This window comes from Aptenodytes forsteri, unplaced genomic scaffold (genome assembly GCF_000699145.1).
Source record: "Aptenodytes forsteri isolate BGI_AS27 unplaced genomic scaffold, ASM69914v1 Scaffold255, whole genome shotgun sequence".
Taxonomy (NCBI): domain Eukaryota; kingdom Metazoa; phylum Chordata; class Aves; order Sphenisciformes; family Spheniscidae; genus Aptenodytes; species Aptenodytes forsteri.
This window is the reverse complement of record NW_008794888.1, coordinates 4,435,921-4,458,574: the sequence shown is the minus strand read 5'-3', so window position 1 is coordinate 4,458,574 and position 22,654 is coordinate 4,435,921. Positions and strand designations below refer to the sequence as shown.

The window sequence follows — 22,654 nt, the reverse complement described above, 5'->3', positions numbered from 1 at the left end:
CGGGCCATGGCCAGACCCCCACCCTGGCAGCCGCGGCTGCCGGCGGTGCCCCCATGCCTGTGCTGGTCACATCTGTGCCGCCATTGTCACTTACTCCAGAGCAGGGTCACGCAGGGCTTCTGCTGGCATACTCACGCCCGTGTCTAAGCCGGCTGTAGGATTCATGTCCCTTGTTACAGCTTCATTAGGCCAAATTACTTTTATTTTTATAGCAGGATGATCCACTGATAGCTGTAAAGCTGGGTGGAGACAAGGCACAGGTGACTTTCACTGCAGGCTGGTTTTGCAAAGTCATTCACAGCCGGGTGAGAGCGTGGGAGATGGCCAAGCTGGCAGCGTGCGTGCGGTGATGCTGCAGTGACAGTCCCCTCTAGGCAGGGACATCGGGGACGCTTTCATTCACCTCCTTGTATTTTTATTTTGCTTTTTCACATCTACGTTTGCTGGTGTGCTAGGGTCGCTTTGTGGTTGGAGCACGCTTGCGACCTGGGTACATCTGGAGGGATGGCGTGCGGAAGCTGAGCTTTGCTCGCTTGTTTACTGGGGGAAATTTGAGCCGGGCAGGTGGCGGCATCTGAGCCGCAGCCTCTTCGCTCTGTGCTAATCGCTGTGAATGTCACAACATGGCCAGGTTTGCTGCTGGGCATGGATCGGGTAGCGATCGGATAGTGCGGTACAGCTCAGTTGTGTATGGCGCGTGGGATTCCCTTCCCCGGGGCCTCGGAGCCCCTCTGGGCTGCAGCTTGCAGAGGGATGCAGCTGCCCCGTCCTCATTGGGAGAGTTCAGCGTGACTGTACAAGCGCTAACGAGCAGTGCAGCTATGGGCATGGAGCGGACCTGACCCCTTCCATACTTCCTAGCAGAGCATGGCAGGGCAGCAGCTCTCCTTGAGGACGTATAGCTCCTCTGGGATCTTGCGTGGGACATTCCCACCTCATACAGCCTCTGGTTGGGATGCTGCTGACCTGATGTGCGCTAGAGACTGGGGCCTGATTCACAGGTTGGGAAGGCCTGGTGGGTGTAGGTGTGCGTGGTGTAGGTCTGTCTGACCCAGCCCTGTGGTGGGCGTGAGCCACTGTCATGGTGCTACGGAGCAACCCCGGGGTCTCCTAGTTACACTAACTACTGCAGCCAAGGCTTGATTTTCAGGTGAGAAAGGAGCGTGTATGTGTATTGCAAGAAAACTAAGAGGGTGATGGTTGATGCTCTGCTTACCCTTCTTTTTATACTTTTTTTTAAACGTGCAAGCTTATGAGAGCTGGAAGGTGGAAGACCAAGCCAGCCAGCCTGCTTGGGATACAAATTCCTATCGCGGCTGTATCTAGGGGCCCTCCAGGCATGTGTTAAAGCAAGACAAATACCTGGCACATGGTTTGTTTTCTCTTTCCCTTCTCCCCAGGCAAGAGGATCTTACAGGCATGGTGCAATAGTTAATTTTAGGAGGATTCAGGACACCTACTTCTGTAGCTCTGTGGTCTGCCAGCTGCTCCTTGCAAGAGTTTTTTCTGTAGGACTGCCATGGGGAGGAATGTGTGTGTGTGGTACTGCCAGTGTCTGCTGGAAATTGAGGTGTTGATGTTAGAACAGCCCTGCGTTTGCTCCTTGCTGCCTTCTCAGTCCTGAGCTTTTTAGGATGCCCTCAGCCCTCGCTGAGCTTTTCCATGGGGTTACAAAAGCGAGAAACGTGTTCCTTTTAAAAGTAAGGGCTGAGGTTCTCGCCTAATTGTGTGACCTTGGGAGCTGAAGCTTTAAGGAGTGGGGAGAAGAAAAAGAAGCAGACGTTCTGGGGCTTGCGGTGGAGTCGGGAGAGCTGGTGGTGGAGCACATGGTGTAGTCTGGAGATGCAGACCCGTGGGAGAGGGCTCTGGCTGCCGTGCCGGGTCCAAGGCAGGTGGGCAGGTGGCCTCTCCTTGCAGCCGGGGCTGCTGTGCTGGGACTGCTGCCCCGTGGCCCTGGCTGGCAGCCAGGCACCCCTGCATGTTTGCAGGGTACAAGCTTTCCTGCGGATGGCACTTTTCCCAGGGCCCTCCCTAAGTTGTCCTTTGCATCCTCTGGTTTCATGTGAGATGCCACCTCTTCCTTTGACTTGGTCCCAGGAGACTCTTGGGAGCTCAGCAGATGGAGATGTGTTTTTTCATCCTGCAGGGAAAGCAGCTTGCCCTGCTCCCCTCCTGGGGTACTTGGCTGGATGCTTTGCCCTGCCGGAGTAACAGTGCTTTTCATGCTGTCGTCTTGTTTCAGGCCAGCAAAGATGCTGCTGTAGATGACTGACTCGCTCGTGTCTCATGTGCTATGGCTCCACATGGCCTCTGCAGGACCAGAACGCGCTAATCTGGGCCCCAAACAGAAGAGCGTCGGGCTTGAGTCAGGCACCCTTCTGGCAGGGAGAGCTCAGCGGCACCGGGCCTGGCACCTCGCTCAGCAGCAGGCGAAAACCATCTGGAATTTAGAGAAGAAGTATGTGAGTGCTTTCCAGGATCGCAGCCTGCTGCCCTCAGGGATCCCTTTGCAGCAATCCTGCTCCTTGTGCCCACCGTCACTATGCCACGCACACTGTGGTGAAGACGCCCTCACGAGCCTGCCCTTGGCCCAGCCCTGCCTGGACCTGGGCGGGAGTGCTCTGCTCTACCGACGCTCCTGCCTCAGACCCAAGCCCTACAGGTTTCCTTTCCGAAGCCCTCTGGACACCAGCCCTGCCACGGGAAGGGTGATGTCTTCCTTGCTGATGGAGCCCTGCCTGCTGCCTGTGCTGGCGGAGGAGCACTCTGGGACTGGGGTCAAAGGCTCTGCCCTCAGCTCAGGTCGGCAGGCTTCCAGCTCCTATAGACCAGTGCTCAATAACAACTCCTTCCTACGGCCAAGCAGTGCTAAAGTGCCTTTGCTGCAGTCACTGGAGATCAAGAAGGTGAAAAACACCCACAGCTTCCCCGCTGCCTCGTGGCCCCACTCCGGGGACGATGAAGAGAGCTCCCCTGGCAGCGTGGTCAACGGAGCAGTGAAAAGCAGCGACCTTGTGTTGGAGCGAACTGCGGTCCCCTCCCTGACCCTTGTGCCCAGAAGTGCGATCCTCAGGAAGGACCAGTGCTTGTGTGAGGACGCTGAGAGGAGAGCGCACAGCTTAAAAGAGAAGGAGCCGGAGATCAGCCTCACGGAGGCTGTGCAGCAGCTAGCCGGACAGACTGCCACATGCAACGGCTTTGGACGCGAAGTTGAAAACTCTGGCCTTACGAACGTGGGCAGCCTGTCCAATTGGAACAGCAGATGGGGGCGGCACATCATAGCACAGCTCACCCCAAAAGAAACCATCGCTCCCCTGAACTTGGAGCTGGGTAGCCATCGCCTTAACGGTAACTCGAGCCTTATAGGCACCGATGGTGCTGTCGTCTGCACTAAGCGTATCAGCGTCCATCTCTTGGCCTCGCGCGCTCGCTCTCCCGACCGCAACGCCGACTGCCAGTTTGTGAGCATGCTGAGCCCATGTGGCGGGGACCGGGTGGCGAGAGCAGAGCCTCCGCACCTCGCTGCCGTCTCCGAAGTGGCAACTCAGATGTCCACCATCCAACTGGAGAAAGAGGAGAAATGGGCCCAGGCTGTGCTCCCGGGAAAGCTTGGGTAAGTAGAGCCAGGAGGAGGAGGGAGGCTGTGGCAGGATGGGCTGGGCTGGGCTGGCTCTTGCATCTGTGTGTGTTGGGAGAGGATGCACTGTGGGCACTATGGGGGTGGCCGTAAGGATAACCATGGGCTGTGTCCCTGAGCAAAACCCATCTGTGGCATCCTGGTGCAGGGGGAGCCTTCCTGCCGTCCCCAGCTTGATGCAGGCATTCGGGGTGGCTCCGAGCCCTTCCACCTTCTCCTTCAGCCACAGCGTGGAATTGCTGTGTGGCATTTCTAGCTCACTCCCCGCACAGTCACAGGGCCCTGTCTGCTGTGGCAGGCTCTGCACGTATGTTGGGTGAAGCCTGCTGTCGAGCCAGGTCCAACAAGGCTTTCCTGGGCAGAGACATGGGTTCCTAAAGGAATGCAGAGCTGATGCAGGACACGGAGGGTGCAAGGACACAGAGCTCCTGCTCCTGCTCTCCTGCTGGGAGAGGGTGTCCTTGTGCCTCTTTCTTTCTGTCTGCTCTGGAAAATGTTCCCTCTCAGGGTGCCCTGGGGCCTCTCTATCTTGCTAGCTTGGGATGAGTGCTTGTACATCAGCATTGGGGAGGGCAGTGCTGTCACTCCCCTGCCCACATTATCTCATGCTGCCTTGTGGGCTTGGGGGTCTTTTGGCCCCAGAAAGCACATGCTACTCCTTCTGATGTGATGTCCTTTGTCCCAGTGTCACTGCTGAGCAGTTGCCACTGGAGCCAAGCCATCCCCAGGATGAAGCGGAGGAAGAACTTCCTGATGGCCTGGAGGAGAGCTGCAGTCAGGAGGAGGACGAGGATAGTGAGTGCTGGTTCCCTGGGGAGGGCTGTGCTCCGTGCCTCGAGGTGGGGAGTGTGGGGGAGCACAGCTGCCCTCCTGTCTTACATTCATGCTGTCATTTCAGGATGACCTAGAGAATGTGCTGAACCCAAAAGCGATGTAGCAGCAAGGAGGAACTGCATGGGTTCCTCTGCGGAGCAGGCTAGGGTTCACCACTGTCCTGCTCCAAAACTCACCTGTCTCCTCTCTGTCCAGGGCTGTCGGCTCCAACCCCTACCCTGCCTTTTATGCCACCAATTAGCGGGCAAAACCCAGGATCCAAGGATTTGGGGCAGCTGGGAAGGGTCTGTCCCCTGGAGCGTTTGTTTTCTCTCTTCCCTTCCTAACTCTGTGTGCATTCACTCCCCATGGAGACAAAACTTGAGTCTGTCCCCTCCTGCAGGTGATTCAGATGCTTCTTCTGTTGCTGGTGTGTCATCCAGTGGCTCTGTGGCTCTTGTATCAAGGTTAGTAGCTGTAAATAGTGCATTGAACTTGGCATCTTTGCCCAAACTTGTCCATCTTTGCCCTCCCTGGTGACAGAGGAGAGCTGTAGCACGTGGGGGAATGGAGTGAAGGTAGCAACAGGCTTCCCAACCAAAATGAGCTTCCCTGCTACCCTGCAGACCAAAGCTACCTCTCTTGCTACAGACAGCAGCCTGCAAAGTGCTGAGGGTGCACCCACCACAGCAAAACAGGGGTCTTAATTTCAGCGCCACTGCCAGTTGCTGGGTTAGGTTTACTGGATTAAATTGTGCTCTTGCAGTGTCGTTGCCTTGCAGATGAAGCAGAGTGGAGGCGTCCTGAGCCAGAGATTGCAAAAGCTCCTTGGGGTCTTGTGTCTCAGCATGGCATCCTAGAAACAAGTCCCGGAGCCTGGGTTTTTCTTTCACTTTTGGAAGGAGGTTTCTTTGGGGAGGACTGGTCAGCCTGTGGTCATCTGAGCCCTGCCTCCATGACTCCTGGCAGACCTTTGTGGGACCTGTTCTTGCCCATCCAGCAAGAGGAGCTGGTCCTTGCAGCTGTGCTGCCCCTTGCACCAGGGCTGTCTCAGGCTTTGCTGTCTGCCCGACAACTTGCTGCTTTCCATCATGCCATAACTCACCTGGGAGATGATGAAGGCTTCCTGCGAGCAAGTGTTGAACCTCAGGGTGCTGCAGGGCTCTGGGTTGTGAAAGTCCTGCAGAGGTGACATAAAAGGGACCAGCTGCTGTTTCTGGCAGGACATGGCTGGTTGGCCTCTGGTGGCAGATCGGGGGGAGCAGCACTAGGGCCAAATGCCTCCTGCGGCAGGGAGGAAGGGATGTTGGCCACTTCTCTGTGCGGGCTGTGCACTGGGCTGGCCTCAGCCTTTGCAGCTGTCTCATGCTTTCAATCTGTTGTGGGCAAAACCAGTTTTGTGCCAGGGAATGTTACTCAATATAATTTATTGCCAATTAACAAACTTTTAATTACTGAATTTGGTATTGAAAAAAAAAATATATATACAAGGACTTAGGGAAAACACCTTTTCCTCCCCCGTCCTGGTCTCCAACCCCCTTGCCACAGGCTACACTCAGTCCCTTCGGCAAAGCAAGGGGTGGCCTGGGAGATTGGGGTCAGTGTGTTGTGGTTCCTTTTCTTTTGCTGCTCTTTGTTCCTTAGTGGATTGCTCTGGTGTGGCTTCTTCCACTGGCTGCAGTGGCATATATTTGAATATATGTTCATTATAAACTCTACTTTTAGCATCATCACCTTAATAGATATGTTATAAATTCTACCCTTCCTCCCAGGTGTTAGGGATTGCTGTGGTAAGAAGGTGTACGTACAGTCAATAAAACTCCAGCCCTCTTCCCTGCAACACACCAAAGCCAAGAGGGTTACAATTGCTGAATCATATATGCATTATAACCTCCACCCCTTGTTCCTGTGGACTAGGTTTGTCATGTAACAAACTCCACCCCTTGCCCCCACAAAACCCACGGGGGTTATAACACTTGGCATGTGCATTCATCGCAAGCTTACCCCCTTGTCGCTGCGGACTGGGTTACTGACCTTAGTGCCCGTTGTTTGCACCACATTGCAATGATATAAATTCCCGATACCAGGATCAAGGCTCCTTCCGGCTTCCCCCTTCCTCCCTCTGCTACTTTTCACCTTTAGCCAACTGCCTACCGCTTCATCTCTCCTAGGAACTGCATTGAGTGCCTGGCCCAGCCCACTGAGGCTCAGGAGAAAGTGCTCAAACCAGCTCTTGTCTGCAGTTTATTCCCTAATGTGCCTCCAACCATCTACTTCAGTACTCGGGATGAGAGAGGTGAGCCGGGGTCTGTTGCTGTGCAGGGTGAGAGTAGCCAGCCTGTTACTAGCAAGCAGCGGTGCCAGCGCACAGCCAGGAGCTGGCCAGCAGCAGCTCCCCTTCACCCTTCCCGTGATGAGACCCAGCACTGCTGTGAGATCCAAAGGGCTGGAGTAAAATGACGGCTGCTCCTGCAGCCTGGAGCATGAGTCAGGCTGCCACCAAATGTTCCAGCGTCCTGGATCTCCCTCAGCCGTGGAGTCTTCTGCTCCGTGCTAGTTCTGCGAAGGGGGCTGTGCACCCTCCTTTGCAGGCCTGGTGCCTGTGCAGCAAACCATAAGAATTTCTCTGGGTGCAGCTGTAGAAAGTCTGGGTATTGTGTTTGTTTTCCTTCTGTCCTTATCTTTTTGCCTTCCTAGTGGAAAAGCTGCCTTGGGAGCAGAGAAAGCTGCTGCGATGGAAAATGTGCACAGTCACACCAAACATAGTGAAGCAAACCGTTGGCAGGTCCCACTTCAGAGTCAGCAAAAGTAAGTTGTGGGAGGCTGGCAGCATCTGACACGTCGTGTCCTCCCTCGCCTCCAGCCCGTGGGCACGAGAAGGCAGACTGCCTGCGAAGAGCAGTGCAGGAGCGATACAGGCTTAGCACTGCAGGATGATGGGTTCCCGTTTCTGCCTGTCTGACCTGCAGTGTCCAAGCTCTGTGGGTCCTGGCAGGGCCTGATCTCCCTCTTGACTTGTCCCTGGCATGGACCACAAGGACTTACTCCTGGGTTGTCAGGAGCTGAGGCAGCGTGTGGGGCAGCAGAGCTGTGCTCTGGCTTCTTTGAGCTGTGCCTCTAGATGGTGCTGCCACTCTAAGGAGGCTGGCACTCATCTAGTGCCGACGCCAGCACTGCTGTCTCTTGTCTCCATGTGCTGAGGAAGAAACCATCCTCTCTGACCGTAGCCAGAGAGCTCTCAGGGTTGGGATCTTGTCGCTGAAGAGATGTGTAGGAGAGGGCTGGGGCTGGGGAAGCACTGAGCATTTGCAGCTGTGATCCACACCCTGGAGTGTGATCTCCCAGCATTACTTATGGGGCTCCTGTGCATATCAGGAGACCTCTGCGCAGACCGTTTTGGGTTTATAATGGGACACACAGGGCAGAGCAAGAGCTAGGAAGTCTTGCAATCCTACATGTTCCTCTGAAGTGCAGCGCTGATTAGCCAACTGCTTTGTTCACCTGCTGTAAAGCAGGGAAGTCAGGGTGCTGGGGGATTAAAGGCATTCCTTTGTCCCTGTGTCTGCCCAGATCCCTGCAACAATCATGTTTGCAAGGATATGAACCACCTGGTTAACTGGATCCCACTCACAGCCCTTGGTTTGGCAGCTTTGCAGTAGCCAGTATGAGTGCTTTGTGCTATTGCTGTGCAGCATCCCCGGCACACTTCTGTTAGCCCCAGGAGATGGGGTGCTGGTGGGTTGAGAGGGCATTATGGGTGGCAGGGTACTCGGTCATGGACTGTTCTGTTTTTCCTGCAGAAAGCAATGACTGGCTGGGTTGCTGGGGCCACCACATGAAATCCCCAAGCTTCAGAGCCATCAGGGAGCACCAGAAGGTAGGGGATGTTTTGGGCTGACCTCCTTCACATGCATGGAGAGTGTGTTGGGAGCAGTTTGGATGCCCCTCTCTTCAGGGCCAGGTGTTTGCTGTGCAGGCTGTCCCCTGCAGTGTCTCTTCCAGAGCATGGCAGCTGGCATTCCTGTGCTGGCAGATGAGCCTAAGAGACAGGCACAGCTGGGTGAGCATCCTCGCTGTGCGGGCGGGTCTTGTACAGACTGAGGCTGTAGTCAAGCTGTGTTCACTTGTGAGCTTGTCTAAATTCAGTCATTGTTGCTTAAAGCAGTCCTCCCTCTGGCAGAACTGAGTGGTAGGGCCAGTGCCCTCCCGGCCAGTGCAGCCAGAGGGGATGTACCTAACGCATATCGCAAAAGGGTCAGGAGTGGCCCGGGGCTTGGGGAACATGCGAGGGACCAGAGGTTTGATATCTATCACACACACGTTTGTTGTGGAGAGCCGTGATGCTCCAAACTGCTCGGTCTTGAGGCAGCATCCAGCCCTGTTCCTGTCCTGCTGCAGGGTCTTTCTGTCCCCAGAGCTTGTGTTGCATGGGCAGGACTCTGGCATACAGTTTAGAAGCAAGTGGGAAACTGCTGGGGTGGAGGATACTGCCAGAGGAAGCTCAAAGGCTGAGGGTTAGTGCCCTGCAGCTGCTCAGACATCAGAAGGGACAAGGTGGCAGCTGCTGGCTTTGTAGCTGGTGTGGGTCACTGTGTGGGTGTTTGTCCCTGCAAAGCTTCAGGAGCAGGTGGGTCCTGTCTTGGTGCAATCCTGAGAGGGGATCAAAGAGCGTTACCCTGCACTGTGTTCAGAAAGGATGTATCCTCTGGCCAGGGGGCAGCAAGGGGTGGACAGGGAGGTGGGGAAGCAGGGAGATCTCACCGCATCTGGGTTCCTTTCCAGCTAAACCACTTCCCCGGTTCATTTCAAATTGGGAGAAAGGATCGTCTGTGGCGCAACCTGTTGAAGATGCAGGCTCGCTGTGGGAAGAAGGAGTTTAACTTCTTCCCCCAGTCCTTCATCCTGCCCCAGGACATCAAATTACTCAGGAAAGCATGGGAGGAAGGAGCTAGCCGCCAGAAATGGATTGTGAAACCAGTAAGCGCAAAGCAGAGCTCAATCCTCTGTCCCATTGTAGCTGCAGGGAGAAGATCTGATCCTTTCTTGTTTGTGTTTTGCAGCCAGCATCAGCAAGAGGCATTGGTATCCAGGTCATCCACAAATGGAGCCAGCTCCCCAAAAGGAGACCGCTGCTGGTACAGAGGTGAGTGAAGGAAAGCAAAGTTGACACACAGCCTGGGACCTCCTAGTGTCTAGTCTCTCTGGCGAGGTCTGGGCCACTGCCACTACGTGGCAGAGCAGAAGCACCTGATTTGCCTCCGGAAACTTCTCAGCTGCCTGGGTGTAAAGCTGCTGCTCGAAGTCTGGCTCTGTCAGCTGCAGCTGGGCTTACCAGAGTGCTGCTGTCTCTGCGTAGATTTTTGAGGTCTCAGGTACCAACTGGCTCCACGGGCTTTCTGGACCTTCTGTCTGGCAGGTGATCAGCTTCAGCTCTGCTGTGATCCTGCTCCCACTGCTTTGTACTCTGGGGTTTGGCATCTTTGGAGGCAAACAAACCTTATCCAGTGCCCACAAGCATAGTGGGGAGAGAAATCCCGGGGAAGAGGTGGCAATTGTCAAAGATTTGTTCTTATCCAAGTTAGAATGGGTCAGTAAGAGCCTCTGTGTGTGTGGATGTTGGTCAAAGGGTTTTCTTGAAATAACAGGATTTTCAGAATCTCCTTCCCCTACTGCCGAAAAATGGAATAGCTCATCTTGGTTCAAGGCTGCTTTCTGGGAAGGTTCTTGTGAGGGCAGGAAAACTGTCCGGTGTTTGGCAGACAGGGAACTGCTGTGTTGGCTTGTCTGTTCTCCCTGTCCGCTCTCTGCAAAGTGATAAACTTTCCTTTGGAAAATCGTGAACTTCTGGGGTGAATAATCAAATGATTTGGATGAAAATTTCCAACTGTTTCTGCTCACTGAACCAAACTGTCTGTGGCCCACTGCATGTCTTAGATGTTCCTGAATATTGTGATCAGTCTTGTGGGCGTGGAAAAGCTACTGTGCCTTAGAGCCAGGGAAATCTCTTCAAAATGGAACTGAGCAGAAGGAATTACTGTTCATGTGCTGCAGGATCTCCTTGTGCATGGGAGAGCTTTTTTCTCTCTCATTTTGACTGTGAGGCACTGAACTTGGAAATGCTGTGCAAAAGGGCTTCTGCATTGATCCCTGGTTTTGCCAAGCCTTCTGAGGTGGGGGCTAGAGGTGTTCCTGCACATGGAAATCATAACTCTCCCCTGGCGCTTGCTTCCCTCTGCAGATATCTGCACAAACCCTACCTCATTGGCGGGAAGAAGTTTGACCTGAGGATCTACGTTTACGTCACTTGCTACGATCCCCTCAGGGTCTACCTGTTCAAGGATGGATTGGTTCGCTTTGCTAGCTGCAAGTAGGTTGTGTGGGAGAGCGGTGCTGGGGGGCTGCCTCAGCACTGAGGCGTGTGTGGCTGGGGGGGCTGCCTCAGCACTGAGGCGTGTGTGGCTGTGGTACCTGCCTCAGCTGGTGCAGGAGGGAGTCATCCTGTATACGGTGATGCTTAAAGCTGTAGCTTGCTTGCTTAAGAAGCAGTCTGGAAACACGGGGTCACTGCAGGTGGCAGTGTTGAAAGGGAATGTGAGAGGATGCTTCGTTCATCCACCTTTCCCAAGGCAAGATCAGCTCAGTGTAAAGCAGTTCTTGAAATATGCTGTCTGTGCTTCATACTGCATAAGAGCTGGCGTACCAGAAACTGAGATGTTTCTTCCAGTTTTGACCATATTGCCTCGGGCTGCTGCGGTTCTGTCAGTGCTCACTGATGCTCTGGTCTTTTCTTAAGGACATGCTGTGAGGGTGGGATTGCATCCCGGTGCCCCAAGGCAGGGTGCTCTGTGTCTCATGCTTTGTCCCATCAGCTCTAGGCCCGTGGGGCAGAGAGCTCCAAGCAGCCTGGGAAAGGGAGGCAGCAGGGCTGGTGGGTGGCCAAGAGTGATCTGAGAAGAGAACAGAGTTTCTGCCTGCCCCGAGGGCCTGGGGGCAGCCAGTTCAAGCTCAGACTGCTTGTGCTCCTATTGCCTCCTCCAGGTACTCCTCCTCGATGAAGAGCCTCAGCAACAAGTTCGTGCACTTGACCAACTACAGCGTGAACAAGAAGAACACGGAGTACAAGTCCAACTCGGATGAGACTGCTTGTCAGGGACACAAATGGTAGGTGCTGCTTTTAGGGCACAGGGCAGCTCTTTCTATTCCCTGTTAAGTCAGCCTTTTTTCAGTATTCCTACCCAAAACTTGAAGGTGCTTCCTGTATCGTCTGCTCCCGCTCGGGGAAACTGGAGGAGCAGGGTGATTTTTAGCATGGGTTAGTGTCGATGGAATCCAGACGGTCTCCCTGGCTTGTGACTCATCCTGTCCGCTGCTGCTTGGGCTGTGGTTGCCATTCATCCTGCCTTTGTCTGTGCCATTCCCTGCTTCCAACGCTGCTCTCATCTGTGCTCATTTATCCCCTTGCCTTATTGCGGGAGTGATGTGATGTGGTTAAGGCAGAATCTGATTTTTTGCTGTTAGAACTTGAATGGGTAATTGTGATGCTTAAATTGGCTAGATGGGAGCTTCTGCCCGTCTCACTCTTGACTTTCCTGTGGAGGCAGAGAAAGGAACAGTCAAGGGACAGTGCAAAACTGATAATTTATGTGCTACTCGGTGTGAATAGGAGCAGTGGTGCCATTTCTAGGCATTTGGGAGGAGGGCTACAGTCTTGCAGGAGTTCCCATTCCCTGCTGTCCCGTGGGTGGCCTCAGGCACTTGTCTCTGATTCCACAGCTGTGTTTGAACTCTTTTAAAAATAGTGCAGGATAGAGTTCTCAATTCATGGGCCTGGGCAGGGCTACTTCACTTCAAAGAGAGCTGCAGAAGGTGGTTTGCTGCCGTAGGATTGCTTTCTCAGACCTGGACCTGCTGTGCAGTGGTCTGTTCCTCCACTGGGACTTTGAGAAGGGTCTGCTGTCCCCCAGTTGAAATCCCATGGGGGTGAGATTGTGTGAGTTTTTGGTACCGCCATGCAAGTCAAAGCTGACTGCTCCCACATTAAAGATGAGGGTGGCTGTAATCCACTCCATCTCGTATGCAGGAAGCGTGACCTTTGGATTCCTGGCCTTTGCCACACGGTCTCACTTGAGCAACATCTGGGCATCCTTGGCTCAGTGTCAGAGCAGCTTGTAGCACTCGGTGTGGTGTGGGAAACTCCTATAAAAGCAGAGACCCCCTACCATCTTGTTCTCCACCTTTTTCAAAAATCTTTCTCCACCCCCGAAGCCTCAGTGAAATGGCTCTAGCTAAAAGATTTATGGGGGTCTTGCTGGATTCCTGCTGAGCTGCTTTGCAGTGCTGTGGGGGAAGGCCTGCAGGAAGGGGAGGTTTGCTGAGGACACACAGGGGGAGGGAAGAGAAGATCTGGGCCTGACATACCTTGCTCATGTGCTAATTTGGGACCTATTACTCCAGTGCTGGGACAAATTTATGACAGATTTATGTTCCTAGTAGCTTGGGCCTACAAGACCAGGGGCCAGGCTGGGGAGGGCAGCAACCAGGAGCTGAGGGGTTTGAGGATGGCAGAAGGATGGCCGTGCCAGGGAAGAGCTTTGTCAAGGCTCCCCTCTGCTGCTTTCACTCACCTAGCAGGGCTGGGCAGCAAGGGACTACGGAGCTACCTCCTTTGCTTTCTCTCTCCCAGGGCACTCAAAGCTCTCTGGAGTTACCTGACCCAGAAGGGAGTTAATAGCGAGGCCATCTGGGAGAAGATTAAGGACATCGTTATCAAAACCATCATTGCGTGAGTCCTGGCACCCCTTGCTCTGTGCCTGGCTGTGGGGTGCACCCTGGCCACTCTGGCTCTCCAGTCCCCTCTCAGCCCGGTCCTTTTGCTCTTAATCTAAATGCTACCACCGCTGTTGGCTTCAGTATTTCTCTCTGGATCCTTCCTTTCTTCCTGTTACTTATGCTCATGCTGCAGTAGCTGCAATGGGTAAATAGACCTTACATTTCCTGGGTCTGCCTACAGTGCAGGGGGGAGGCCAGAAGGGTGCGGTGTACCCGACACTCCACCCAGCTTGCCACCCGCTCCCCTGCTTGGCCAGGGTGCCTGAGAAGAAAGATCCCCTGGTGCAGGATGGATCTTGTGTTCAGAGATCATGCCCGACAGGGCAGGGATGCTCAGGATGCAGTGCTGGATCCATATGCAGTGCAGCAGCAGCAGCTCACAGGCCTGCATCGGTCCCTCAGCCCACCCGCTCCCGCACCATGTGGCTGCATACCCTCTCAGAACCGGCAGCGTGTACTGTGAATAGCCAAAGCTCTGCTGTCTGACTGTTGGAAACAAGTGTTTTTCCTTGGCTTGCAGATCTGAGCCCTATGTGAACAGCCTGGTGAAGATGTACGTGCGGCGGCCCTATTGTTGCCATGAGCTGTTTGGGTTTGATATCATGCTGGATGAAAACCTCAAGCCCTGGATCTTAGAGGTCAACATTTCTCCAAGGTAAAGCAGATTCTGAGTCACAGCAGAGTGGATAATGGCCTTTCTTTTACCACAAAGTGAATTTGGCTCATGATGTACCCTGCACCCTGTGCTGAAAGACTGTGGGCTTTGCAACCTCCCTGTCCAGATTGCAGGAATCAAAAGTCCTCCCTGTCTGCGAAAGCAACATCCATCCGCAGCTCAGAAAGCGTCGCTGGGCATGCTCCAGCTAGAGCCAGGGAAGAGTACATTAAAAAAGGAAGGCCAAGGAGGGATGTGTCATGTAGGGAATGGGTGATGGCACAGATTTCTTCTTTGTGTGGGCAGAAGTGATCAGCGGCTCCACTGCCTCATGCACTGTTCCTTGCTTGCTGACGGCACCCATCTGCGCAGTGTTGGCTGCTCAGGCAGAGCCGGGAGCTGCGGTGTATCTGAGCACAGTCTCTCCTGCCTGCGAGAGTGGATGGGCATGAGCTGGACACAGAGCTGTGATCCCAGACGGGGCTCTGGGGATGGATTTGCAGGTTTCCAGCAAATCTGGGAAGAGGTGGAGAAATGAACCATTTCTGGTGGGGAGCCCTCATTCAAAGAGCTGTTGTCAGGATTTTTCTCTCAATGTCTCATGGCTGTCTGTGATGAGGTGAGGGACAGGCTGGGTTTTGTATCCCAGTCAGTATTAACCCAGGGAGTGATCTCAGGGACATGGGGCTCGGCACCTCCATTCTAGCGCCCAGACTGCTGTGATGCTTCCTCCCCACAGCCTCCACTCCAACTCCCCGCTGGATGTGAGCATCAAGGGCCAGATGATCCGGGACCTCCTCAACCTTGCCGGCTTCGTTCTGCCCAGCACGGACAGTGTGGCCTCAAGGCCACAGACAAGTGGCTCTACCTGCAGGTCAGCCCCCTTCTCTGTCAGAGAGGCAGGCTTTTCTCTTGGGGGATATCTTCTGGGGGCTGCTTGCAGCCCAGCAAACGCTGGTTTCTATGCTTTTGAGAGCCTGTGCTTGCTGGTCCTTCAGCTATGGGTCTGAGGGACTTGCATCATTGCCTGGGTATCTGGTTCCTGCGGTCCCTTCAAGGCAGAAGGATTTATGCCCTCTCTGCAGGTCCATAGTTGGAAGTGAGGCCAGCGTAATCTGTGCTTGCTCTGCAGTTGGTCGAGTCGTGCTCTCCTCCTTCCCCCTGCCAGAACTAACACGATGCTGAGCCGCACTGCCTCTCCGTTTGCTTGGAGGGCTGGCTGGCTGTGTGGGGGCTGGATCCGCTTACTCTCTACCCCAGGGCTGACGTGCTGCTGCCTTGAGCAAGAGGAGCACCTGTTATTTTGCAAAGGCTGGAGTGATCTGTTCCTTAGGCAGGACTGCAGGTGTCAGAGGCTGTAGACCTATAGGTAGGGGTGTGCACAGTCTTACCTTGCAGCTAACGTGACCGTTTATTGCATAAGGCCAATTCCTGGGCATGTGTCCACCCAGGCCCCTGCTCCTTTTGTGTTTCACCACAGCTTGGGCTTATACTGGTTTCAAACCTGATGGGGGGGGGGAAACCAGTCCCGTTCCCTGCAGCACAGCGGCTGCTGGCCGTATGTCACTGAAGGAGCAGCTTGCTGGAATGCGCACCAGCACGCGGTGATGTATGGGCATGCCGAAAGTTGGGACTCTTGCCCTCCACCTGCCCTGTGCCTTCAGTGAAGGGAGAAGCTTGGAGCGCGGGCCCGTTCCAGCCAGGGAGCTCTCACCAGCTCATCTGCGGCGCTTTGATTACATGCTCATTTGCAGCTTGCGATGTTGTCCTCGGAGGGACCTGCAGGGGATTAAGCAGATCCTTAACATGGTTCAGATGATGTATTACCAGAGTTCCTGCATCCAGGGGCAAGCTTGCTTAACCATATCTCCTGCCCTGGGAAGGATATGAAGAGTTTTTTTGTATATGGGCATAATTCCAGTAGATCCCTATGTTCCCCAAGCATTGTGCAGCACAGCCTCGAGGCTCTGCTCTCCCTGTTTAGATCCGCGCACAACTAATTATTTTTGCAGCAGCAGAACAAATTAGCTGCGTTGATATCAGTGTTAAAAGGTGTTGGACAAGTATCTCCCAGACTCTGGCATCCCCAAATGGTTCAGCTGGGTGCTTAGAATAGTTTAGATGGTTGCTGGTCAGATCGTACAAAAGGCCAGATTTCCCATGGCATGTGGAGCTGGAGCTGAATTCGAGTCTTGAGAGTTCTTGGATGTTGCAGGAGGAAGTTTTTGATCTAAGAGTTCTCTCCTTCCTTGCACAGTGTCAGTACCGAGTACTCGTACCCTCAGCCCTGTTGTTACAGTTAGGAAGCTGCGTTCTAAGCGGGATGTAAACATGAGATCCCACCAGGCTTCGTGTGGGAATTGGGTCACGATGCGTCTTTGGCCCTCTTGTATCGTATGTGGGTGTGAGGTGATGGTTCACCTTTTGGATGAAGGAATGCTGAAATGCCTTAGCGAGGAGCTGGCAGGACCTTCCCTGTTCCCCTGCCCACATCCTTCCTGGGTCCTGTGCTGATGCACAAAGCTGTGGGTGCATCACTGATCTCGGAACTAGTGAAATCCTTGGAGAAAGCGTTCTCTCCTCCATGGCATCTTCCTGAGGGTGTCACTGCTCTCACAGAAGTTGCTGGGAGCAGCTCTGCCATGACAGGACTTTCTCTTCTCTGCTTAAATGCTCTACTGCCTCTTCTTGTGTCCTCAGTCTGGGCAGTGCTTTGAAGGAGAAGCCCAAGCCAGCATCTGAGCATTTCATAGCAGAGAAGATGAAGAAGGCCTATTACTTGACGCAGAAGATACCTGACCAGGTATGACACAATCTCCTCTGATACTTGCGCCATCCTGCCAAGCCACTGTCCCAACCAGTCCCACATGTCTATCACTTGTCCCTCTCCAGATTGTGCCCCTCTGTGGGGACAGACAGATGATGGGGAGCACTTGGGCTTCAGTGAGTTACAAGACAGAAATAAACTGGGTTTGCTTAAGCCACTGCTGCACTGGCTCATCTTTACGTTAAAATAGGCACATGTTGAGGGGCACATTACCCACCAGTCTCCAAACAGGGTCTGAGCACTGCCTGTTCCTCCTCATGTCTCTGCACAACTCTCATAGCCTTTGCCTGCTGACCCCGTGCAGGTTAGCAGGGACGCTTGCCTTGTGTGCCACCTGGCAGTATCTGTAAGAGAGGTTGGGCTGCAGAATTGGGGATCTTCTCAGCTCTGTGCAGCGTTGATGTCATCACTGAGCCTAGATTTCTTCATTTTCCACGTGGTCTGTGTCCCAAAGATCTCAGACACATGGAGACCTCTGCCTGAGAGGGTTTGAGGAGTGGGGAGGTGGGAAGGGGGACCGACAAAATGTAGTTCAGTTCTCCCTGACTCTGGGTTGCTCTCGTCTGCAGGATTTTTATTCTTCTGTCTTGGACATCCTGACCCCAGATGATGTCCGCATCCTGGTAGAGACGGAGGATGAGTATTCCCGGCGCGGGCAGTTCGAGCGGGTGTTCCCCACCCACATCTCCATGCGGTACCTGCGCTTCTTCGAGCAGCCTCGTTACTTCAACATCCTGGTGACCCAGTGGGAGCTCAAATACTACTTGAATAAACACAAAGGTAACTGCCATCCGAGAGCCTGGCACAGTCACCTGAGTCAGGCAGGCTGTCTGCCAGCGGTCATGGGAGACTTCTGAGCTACGCATGTTGAGGGGGCACTGCCTGCCTCCACACTGGCCATAGGAAATGTGTTACCCTCCCAGAGTGCTTCAGATATCACGAAAAGCTTATTCTGAGTTGATCAGAGGTGCTGACTGCTCTGGTAAACGCAGAACCAGCACTTCTGGATGCCCTGAGGCTGAAGCAGGCTGGGATTCTGCCTTCAACCTGTAGCTCTGGCCTCTTATTGCATTCCTCTGCCCTCTTTTGAGGGAGAAACAGCTGGGGTCATTGGGCTTTGCTCCTTAGAGGCGATCTGTGAAGTGATGGAAAAATTGGGCCTATTCCCTGGTCTCCTGCTGCTTTCTAATTGATGAAAAACTGTCAGTGTGCACACAGAGGAATTTTTCCTAAACACTAGAAATCTAGCTATCATTTCCACCTTTCCAGGACACAACTCTGTATTTTAATAAAAAACATCCTTTAATGAGGCACAGCTTGGCTGGACCAATTCCTTCTCACCCAGGGCTGTCTCTATCAGGGCAGCAGTAGAGGCTATTTAGGAGAGACAACCAGTGAGGTCTAGTCTGAGGGGTTAGAGAACATAAAAAGAAAGAGACAGTGGCTCAGGGCTCTCCATTCAGCATCTGATCTAGCTGGAGGGGCTTCTGCAGGAGCTGGCCCTCCACTGAGGCGACCGTTTGTGTGCTCTTAGTCTGGCTGTCATGCAGAGAAAAAAAAAAAAAACGCTTTTGTCACTTTTCACTGGTGTTAAAGCAAATATCAAAGGGGTCGGTAACAGTCTTTCAGAGAGAGACAGTAACCTCATAGCTAGTCAAGCTGTCATGCAGAGAAAAAAAAAAAAAACGCTTTTGTCACTTTTCACTGGTGTTAAAGCAAATATCAAAGGGGTCGGTAACAGTCTTTCAGAGAGAGACAGTAACCTCATAGCCCTCTCCAGCTGCGCTGTCAGCATGTGTCATCCTTTGCCTCGCTAATACCTTTGCTGGATGCTCTCCTGTCAGCTGGAAGAAAGATCCTGTCACTGTCTGCACTGAAGTGCTGCCCTGAACTTTGCCGCTCAGGCCGGGGTCCTGGTTCAGTGCTCCAGCGTCCCTGAAGCAGCCCAGCGAAGCAGATTTGCTCTACCCCCTCGTTGCTCTTCACCTCTGAGCAAAACCCAACCGCCCCCGGCCCCTTCCCATTCACGTATGTTCCACGCAGCCCTCCTCTCTCCCTGGCCAGCAAGGTGCAAAGCCTGGGCTGGTGCACAGAGCCGGGGCAGGGCTGCCGAGCTGCCCTGCTCCCCTCAGCCCCCAACACATGGGGGTTTTTTCCAAGGTCCTGGGGCTTGCTGAAGGTCACTGAGGAGCAGAGTTTGGGCAGCAAGGATTCCTCCTACAGCCAGGGCTGGTATCATATAGCAAAGCACGGTAACCCCAGCTGGACAGCATCAAGTTCCTGGCCATTGCTCTGCTGGTTCTTAAAAATCTCAAGGCACCTTAGCTTGTGTTGTGGCTCTAAGGCTCTTAAAAAAGAAAACGGGAAGGGAGCAGTCCTGGATTTCTCAAGATCTCTGGATTAGTAGAGAGCAGGGAGCTTGGCTGTGGCAGGGACAGCTAGCAGGAGGCGGGAGGAGGCCTTGGAGGAAGTGGAGCCTGTTCAGTGCAGTCGGACACATGGCTCTGCTTCAATGTGACCTCCCTGTGCTCTGGAGCAGCACATCTTGTGTGCATCTGGAGGAACAGTCCCTTCCAGTCACACCGCCAGTGAGCTTGGTCCGTGCCAGCCTTGCCCTCTGCCAGGGATGGAGACCAGGTCTCAGCCCACGTTGAGCTCCGGATGGATCCGTGCAGGGAGGAGACAATGCGCTGGGATGCTGCAGCTGATCGGCGCTGTGCAAGGAGGAGGTTGCCCAAGCTGCCCTCCTCTGGGAAAGGGGCCGGTGACAGCAAAGCTGCTCTACATTTGCACCGTAGGAACTTTCGTCGGTGCAGCCCAAATCAGGTGCTGCCGTTGGCAGGCACTGGGCTCAGGGGGACAGCCAGTCTAGTCTAATTCGGCAAATCCCGTGTTGCCCCAGTTTCCCTGCTTAGCTGAGCCTGCTGCACGGTGCGTCTGGCTCCCTGGGAGGAAGGCAGGCACTGCGGCAGCCCACATGCTGGCGCTCACTGGTGTTTGCTCGTACAAAGGGTGAATGCCCTTGGTTTACTCTGTGTTTGCTGGTGCTCAGGCACGTGTTCAAGTAGTTATTGCATAGCAGGTACTACACGGTCAGTTCACTCCATGCAGCATATTTGCGTGCCCCAAGCTGGGAAGGCTTAACTCTCTGCAAACGTGGTTGTTCATTCTCGCTTCCTGTCTTTTCTGTCGCTTCCCAGGTCTGGAGCTACTGAAGAACTGGTGTGTCAAAGGGTACCACACGGGGGCAGGGATGGATTTGGCCCAGACGGTGCGTATGGCTGTGGGTAAGCTAGGGAGAGGTGGTTGTTTGCCTGGGCAGAGTTAGGCAGAGAGCCGGCTTGTTCTGCTTCCTGTGGCTCCTGCCCTACCTGTTTGCCCTCTTCTTCCCTCTCTGCCAAGGCCTCCAGGAGTCTGGAAAAACCCACGCTTCTCTATCTCCCACCAACATGAAGTCCACCCAGTATATCAGATCTGCAAGTACTTTTCATCTGAATGTCTTTGGGCGCACTGGGCACAGCCCTACATATTTGGCACCTGGCCTGCCCTTTATTCCCCTCCGTGATGGAGCCATCTCCGTCTGTCACTTGTGTGCCTTACAGCAGGCTGATCCAGTGAAAGAAACCCACTCTTTTGACCGCGAGATGCTCTGCTCCCACTTACAGCAGAGGGATTCATTAAGCAGAGAGCAAAGACTGCTCTGTTTGCTATTCTGGGAACAGTCTGGTGGCAGTGATGATGCACAGCAATGTGAGGCAGTTCAAGCTGAAGCGCACTAGGGCAGCCTACAGCAGAGCCCAGCAGGCTTGAGGGATTTTTGCCACGACTTAAATAGCCATTTGGTTGTCTTTCTCTCCTCCTGCAGTGGTCGTTGCCAAAGTCTTTCTTCCTCCAGAAGAGCAGTGTTCAATCAAATGGCTTCAGCAAACTGGAACTGGGCAGGCTGGGGTGAGTTTGCACTGGCTGTGACGTGCATGATGTTCACAGCGTGACTTTAGGACTGGTGTCCTGAGAGAGAACTGCCAGCAGGGAAAGCAGCTTTGTTTAAGGGGGGAGGAACAGGTTGGCTTGCAGGCTCTGAAGCCAGCCTCCGCTCTCTGGAGAGCCAAGTGGTGGGGCTGGCATGATGTCTACATGACTGGACATGTCTCCTTGGCACTGTATGCCCAGCTCAGATGGGAGTGAGGCCCAGAATAGCCGGACTGGGTGATATTTGGGGTTGTCATGGTCAGGACATGCTGACAAGATGTTCCCCACAGGGACCCATGCCACTTCTGTGGGCTCTGATGTGGCCAGCAGTGAGCAGAGGCTCTCGGCCGCAGCATGGGGCTGTGGGAGCAGCGAGGCCTTCAGGTCTGCTGCACTCTGCCAGCTTCCCCAGGCAAAGCTGTGCTGCAAAATGGGTGCTGCTGGCCCCGATAGCCTCCTGCAGAGAGGTGGAGGACTGGAGTTCACCTGGGTGAGCCAAAGTGGAGGGAAAGCACTTTCCTGGTCTCTGGCGTTAAGGAAAAGGGCATCCCTGCTCCTGTGCCCAGGCCAGGATGGAGTTGGGTTTGTGTGCAGCCAGGAAGATCAAGCTGTGACCCTAAAGTCCCATCACTGTCTTGGATGTCTGTTTGGGGTGACTGGTGCTGCCCAGGGTGAGGGATGGAGTAGGTGAGCCCGGCAGCCTCGTCTCTGAGCCTGTGTGTGATGATACCGCAGGTGAATGTTGCACCATGGCCCTTTTGATCCTTTCCCACTGTCCCTAAGCAGCATGGGGTCTCCTTTCTCCTGCAGCACACTCCTCCCTTCAGCCGGTGAAGACCTCACAAGATACCTGGAGCCCAGCCCTACTCAGAGCTTACCTCTCAACAAGTGCACTGGTGGAGCCGACCAGAAACCTGCTGGCTGCCTCTCGGACACCACCCCGGTGATGTGATGCACCCAAGCAGCTGCCGTCCCTCCCTGGGGACACCTCAACCTACCTCAAAGGAAGAGACAGGAGCTGGCTCTGGAGAGCAAGGACTGTGGGAGCCTGCTGCGCTGCACACTTGCCTGTGGGGCTGTTTTTAGAGAGGGATGTTTTGCTGGGCAAAGGGGAGAGCTGTCTGACTTCCGTTTTTAAAACAAATGGCAAAGCCTGGGGAAGTTGAGTTTGTCTGGCCTTTGTCCTAGGCTGCTCTTAAAGCCTGACGTGATGGTGGTGGTTTCTTTGCTGCGTGGGAGCTGGCTGAGCTTGGGGTTAGCCTGGCCTTCCCGTCCCCGACCAGCACGGGCTGAGCCGTTGCTTGCCTGTGTCTCCGTGTGCTTGTCCTGAGCTGCTGGGAGCCGAGTCTGCTCCTGCAGCCTGTCCCGTGGAGAAAAGTCCCCAGCCACCACCCTGCTCCTCTGGAAGGAGCAGGGCTTGGGACTTTTAACCGTCCCCTTTCATCCTTTCTGAACGCTTGTGCCAACATCCTGCCCTCCCCCAGCCTCGGGGCCTGTGGGAAACCTCTGGCTTGCACATCGCTGCTCGAGAGAAACCACGGATACCAGCGTGGCTCTGGTTTGTCGTGGGGACGGTAGGGCTGCCAGGGAGGGAGCGTCCTCTCGAGGGTGACCTGCAGTGTGTGTGGGGACTGCAGGCTTGTGCTCTTCTCCTGGGCTCTGCTATTTTCCCTTCATTTCTCAAGGATTTCTATTAAAGTTTAACACTCAGCTGCTCTCCTGGCCTGCATCTGCCTCCATTTCCCTGGCCCGTTTGGGTCCATGGGGCAGCTCAGCTCTCCCTGCACTCTGCCAGGCTCCGGTGCAGGTAGGGTTTCTACTACCACCCCACCGTTCCTCTGTCCTTCCCGGAGCTGGGGGTTGTTCCTGCTGCCCCACGGCAGGTAAGCCTGCCCCCCTGCATGGGGGAGTGCCTTCCAGCATA

The 22,654-nt window shown here is 54.3% G+C and overlaps 1 protein-coding gene across 1 annotated transcript; it reads left to right on the top strand.

Annotated features, from left to right (window-relative positions):
* The first annotated feature begins 2,264 nt into the window (after positions 1–2,264).
* On the top strand, positions 2,265–22,433 carry TTLL4 (tubulin tyrosine ligase like 4). The gene is made up of 18 exons (XM_009274943.2): positions 2,265–3,613; positions 4,323–4,432; positions 4,854–4,917; positions 6,622–6,746; positions 7,148–7,258; positions 8,251–8,327; positions 9,233–9,427; positions 9,511–9,593; positions 10,689–10,817; positions 11,489–11,611; positions 13,134–13,232; positions 13,800–13,934; positions 14,674–14,808; positions 16,635–16,737; positions 17,331–17,541; positions 19,962–20,032; positions 20,627–20,709; positions 21,541–22,433. Exons 1-18 carry the CDS (start codon positions 2,265–2,267, stop codon positions 21,680–21,682), a joined length of 3,345 nt encoding a protein of 1,114 aa, XP_009273218.2. The 3' UTR covers positions 21,683–22,433.
* The last annotated feature ends 221 nt before the right edge of the window (positions 22,434–22,654 follow it).

Bases quoted from the DNA above. Each gene is read 5' to 3' on its own strand.
- TTLL4 (XM_009274943.2), top strand. From the start codon at position 2,265: ATGACTGACTCGCTCGTGTCTCATGTGCTATGGCTCCACATGGCCTCT. The intron at 6,747-7,147 runs GTGAGCCGGGGT...TTGCCTTCCTAG, and splicing joins CAGTACTCGGGATGAGAGAG to TGGAAAAGCTGCCTTGGGAG. The intron at 7,259-8,250 runs GTAAGTTGTGGG...TTTTTCCTGCAG, and splicing joins CCACTTCAGAGTCAGCAAAA to AAAGCAATGACTGGCTGGGT.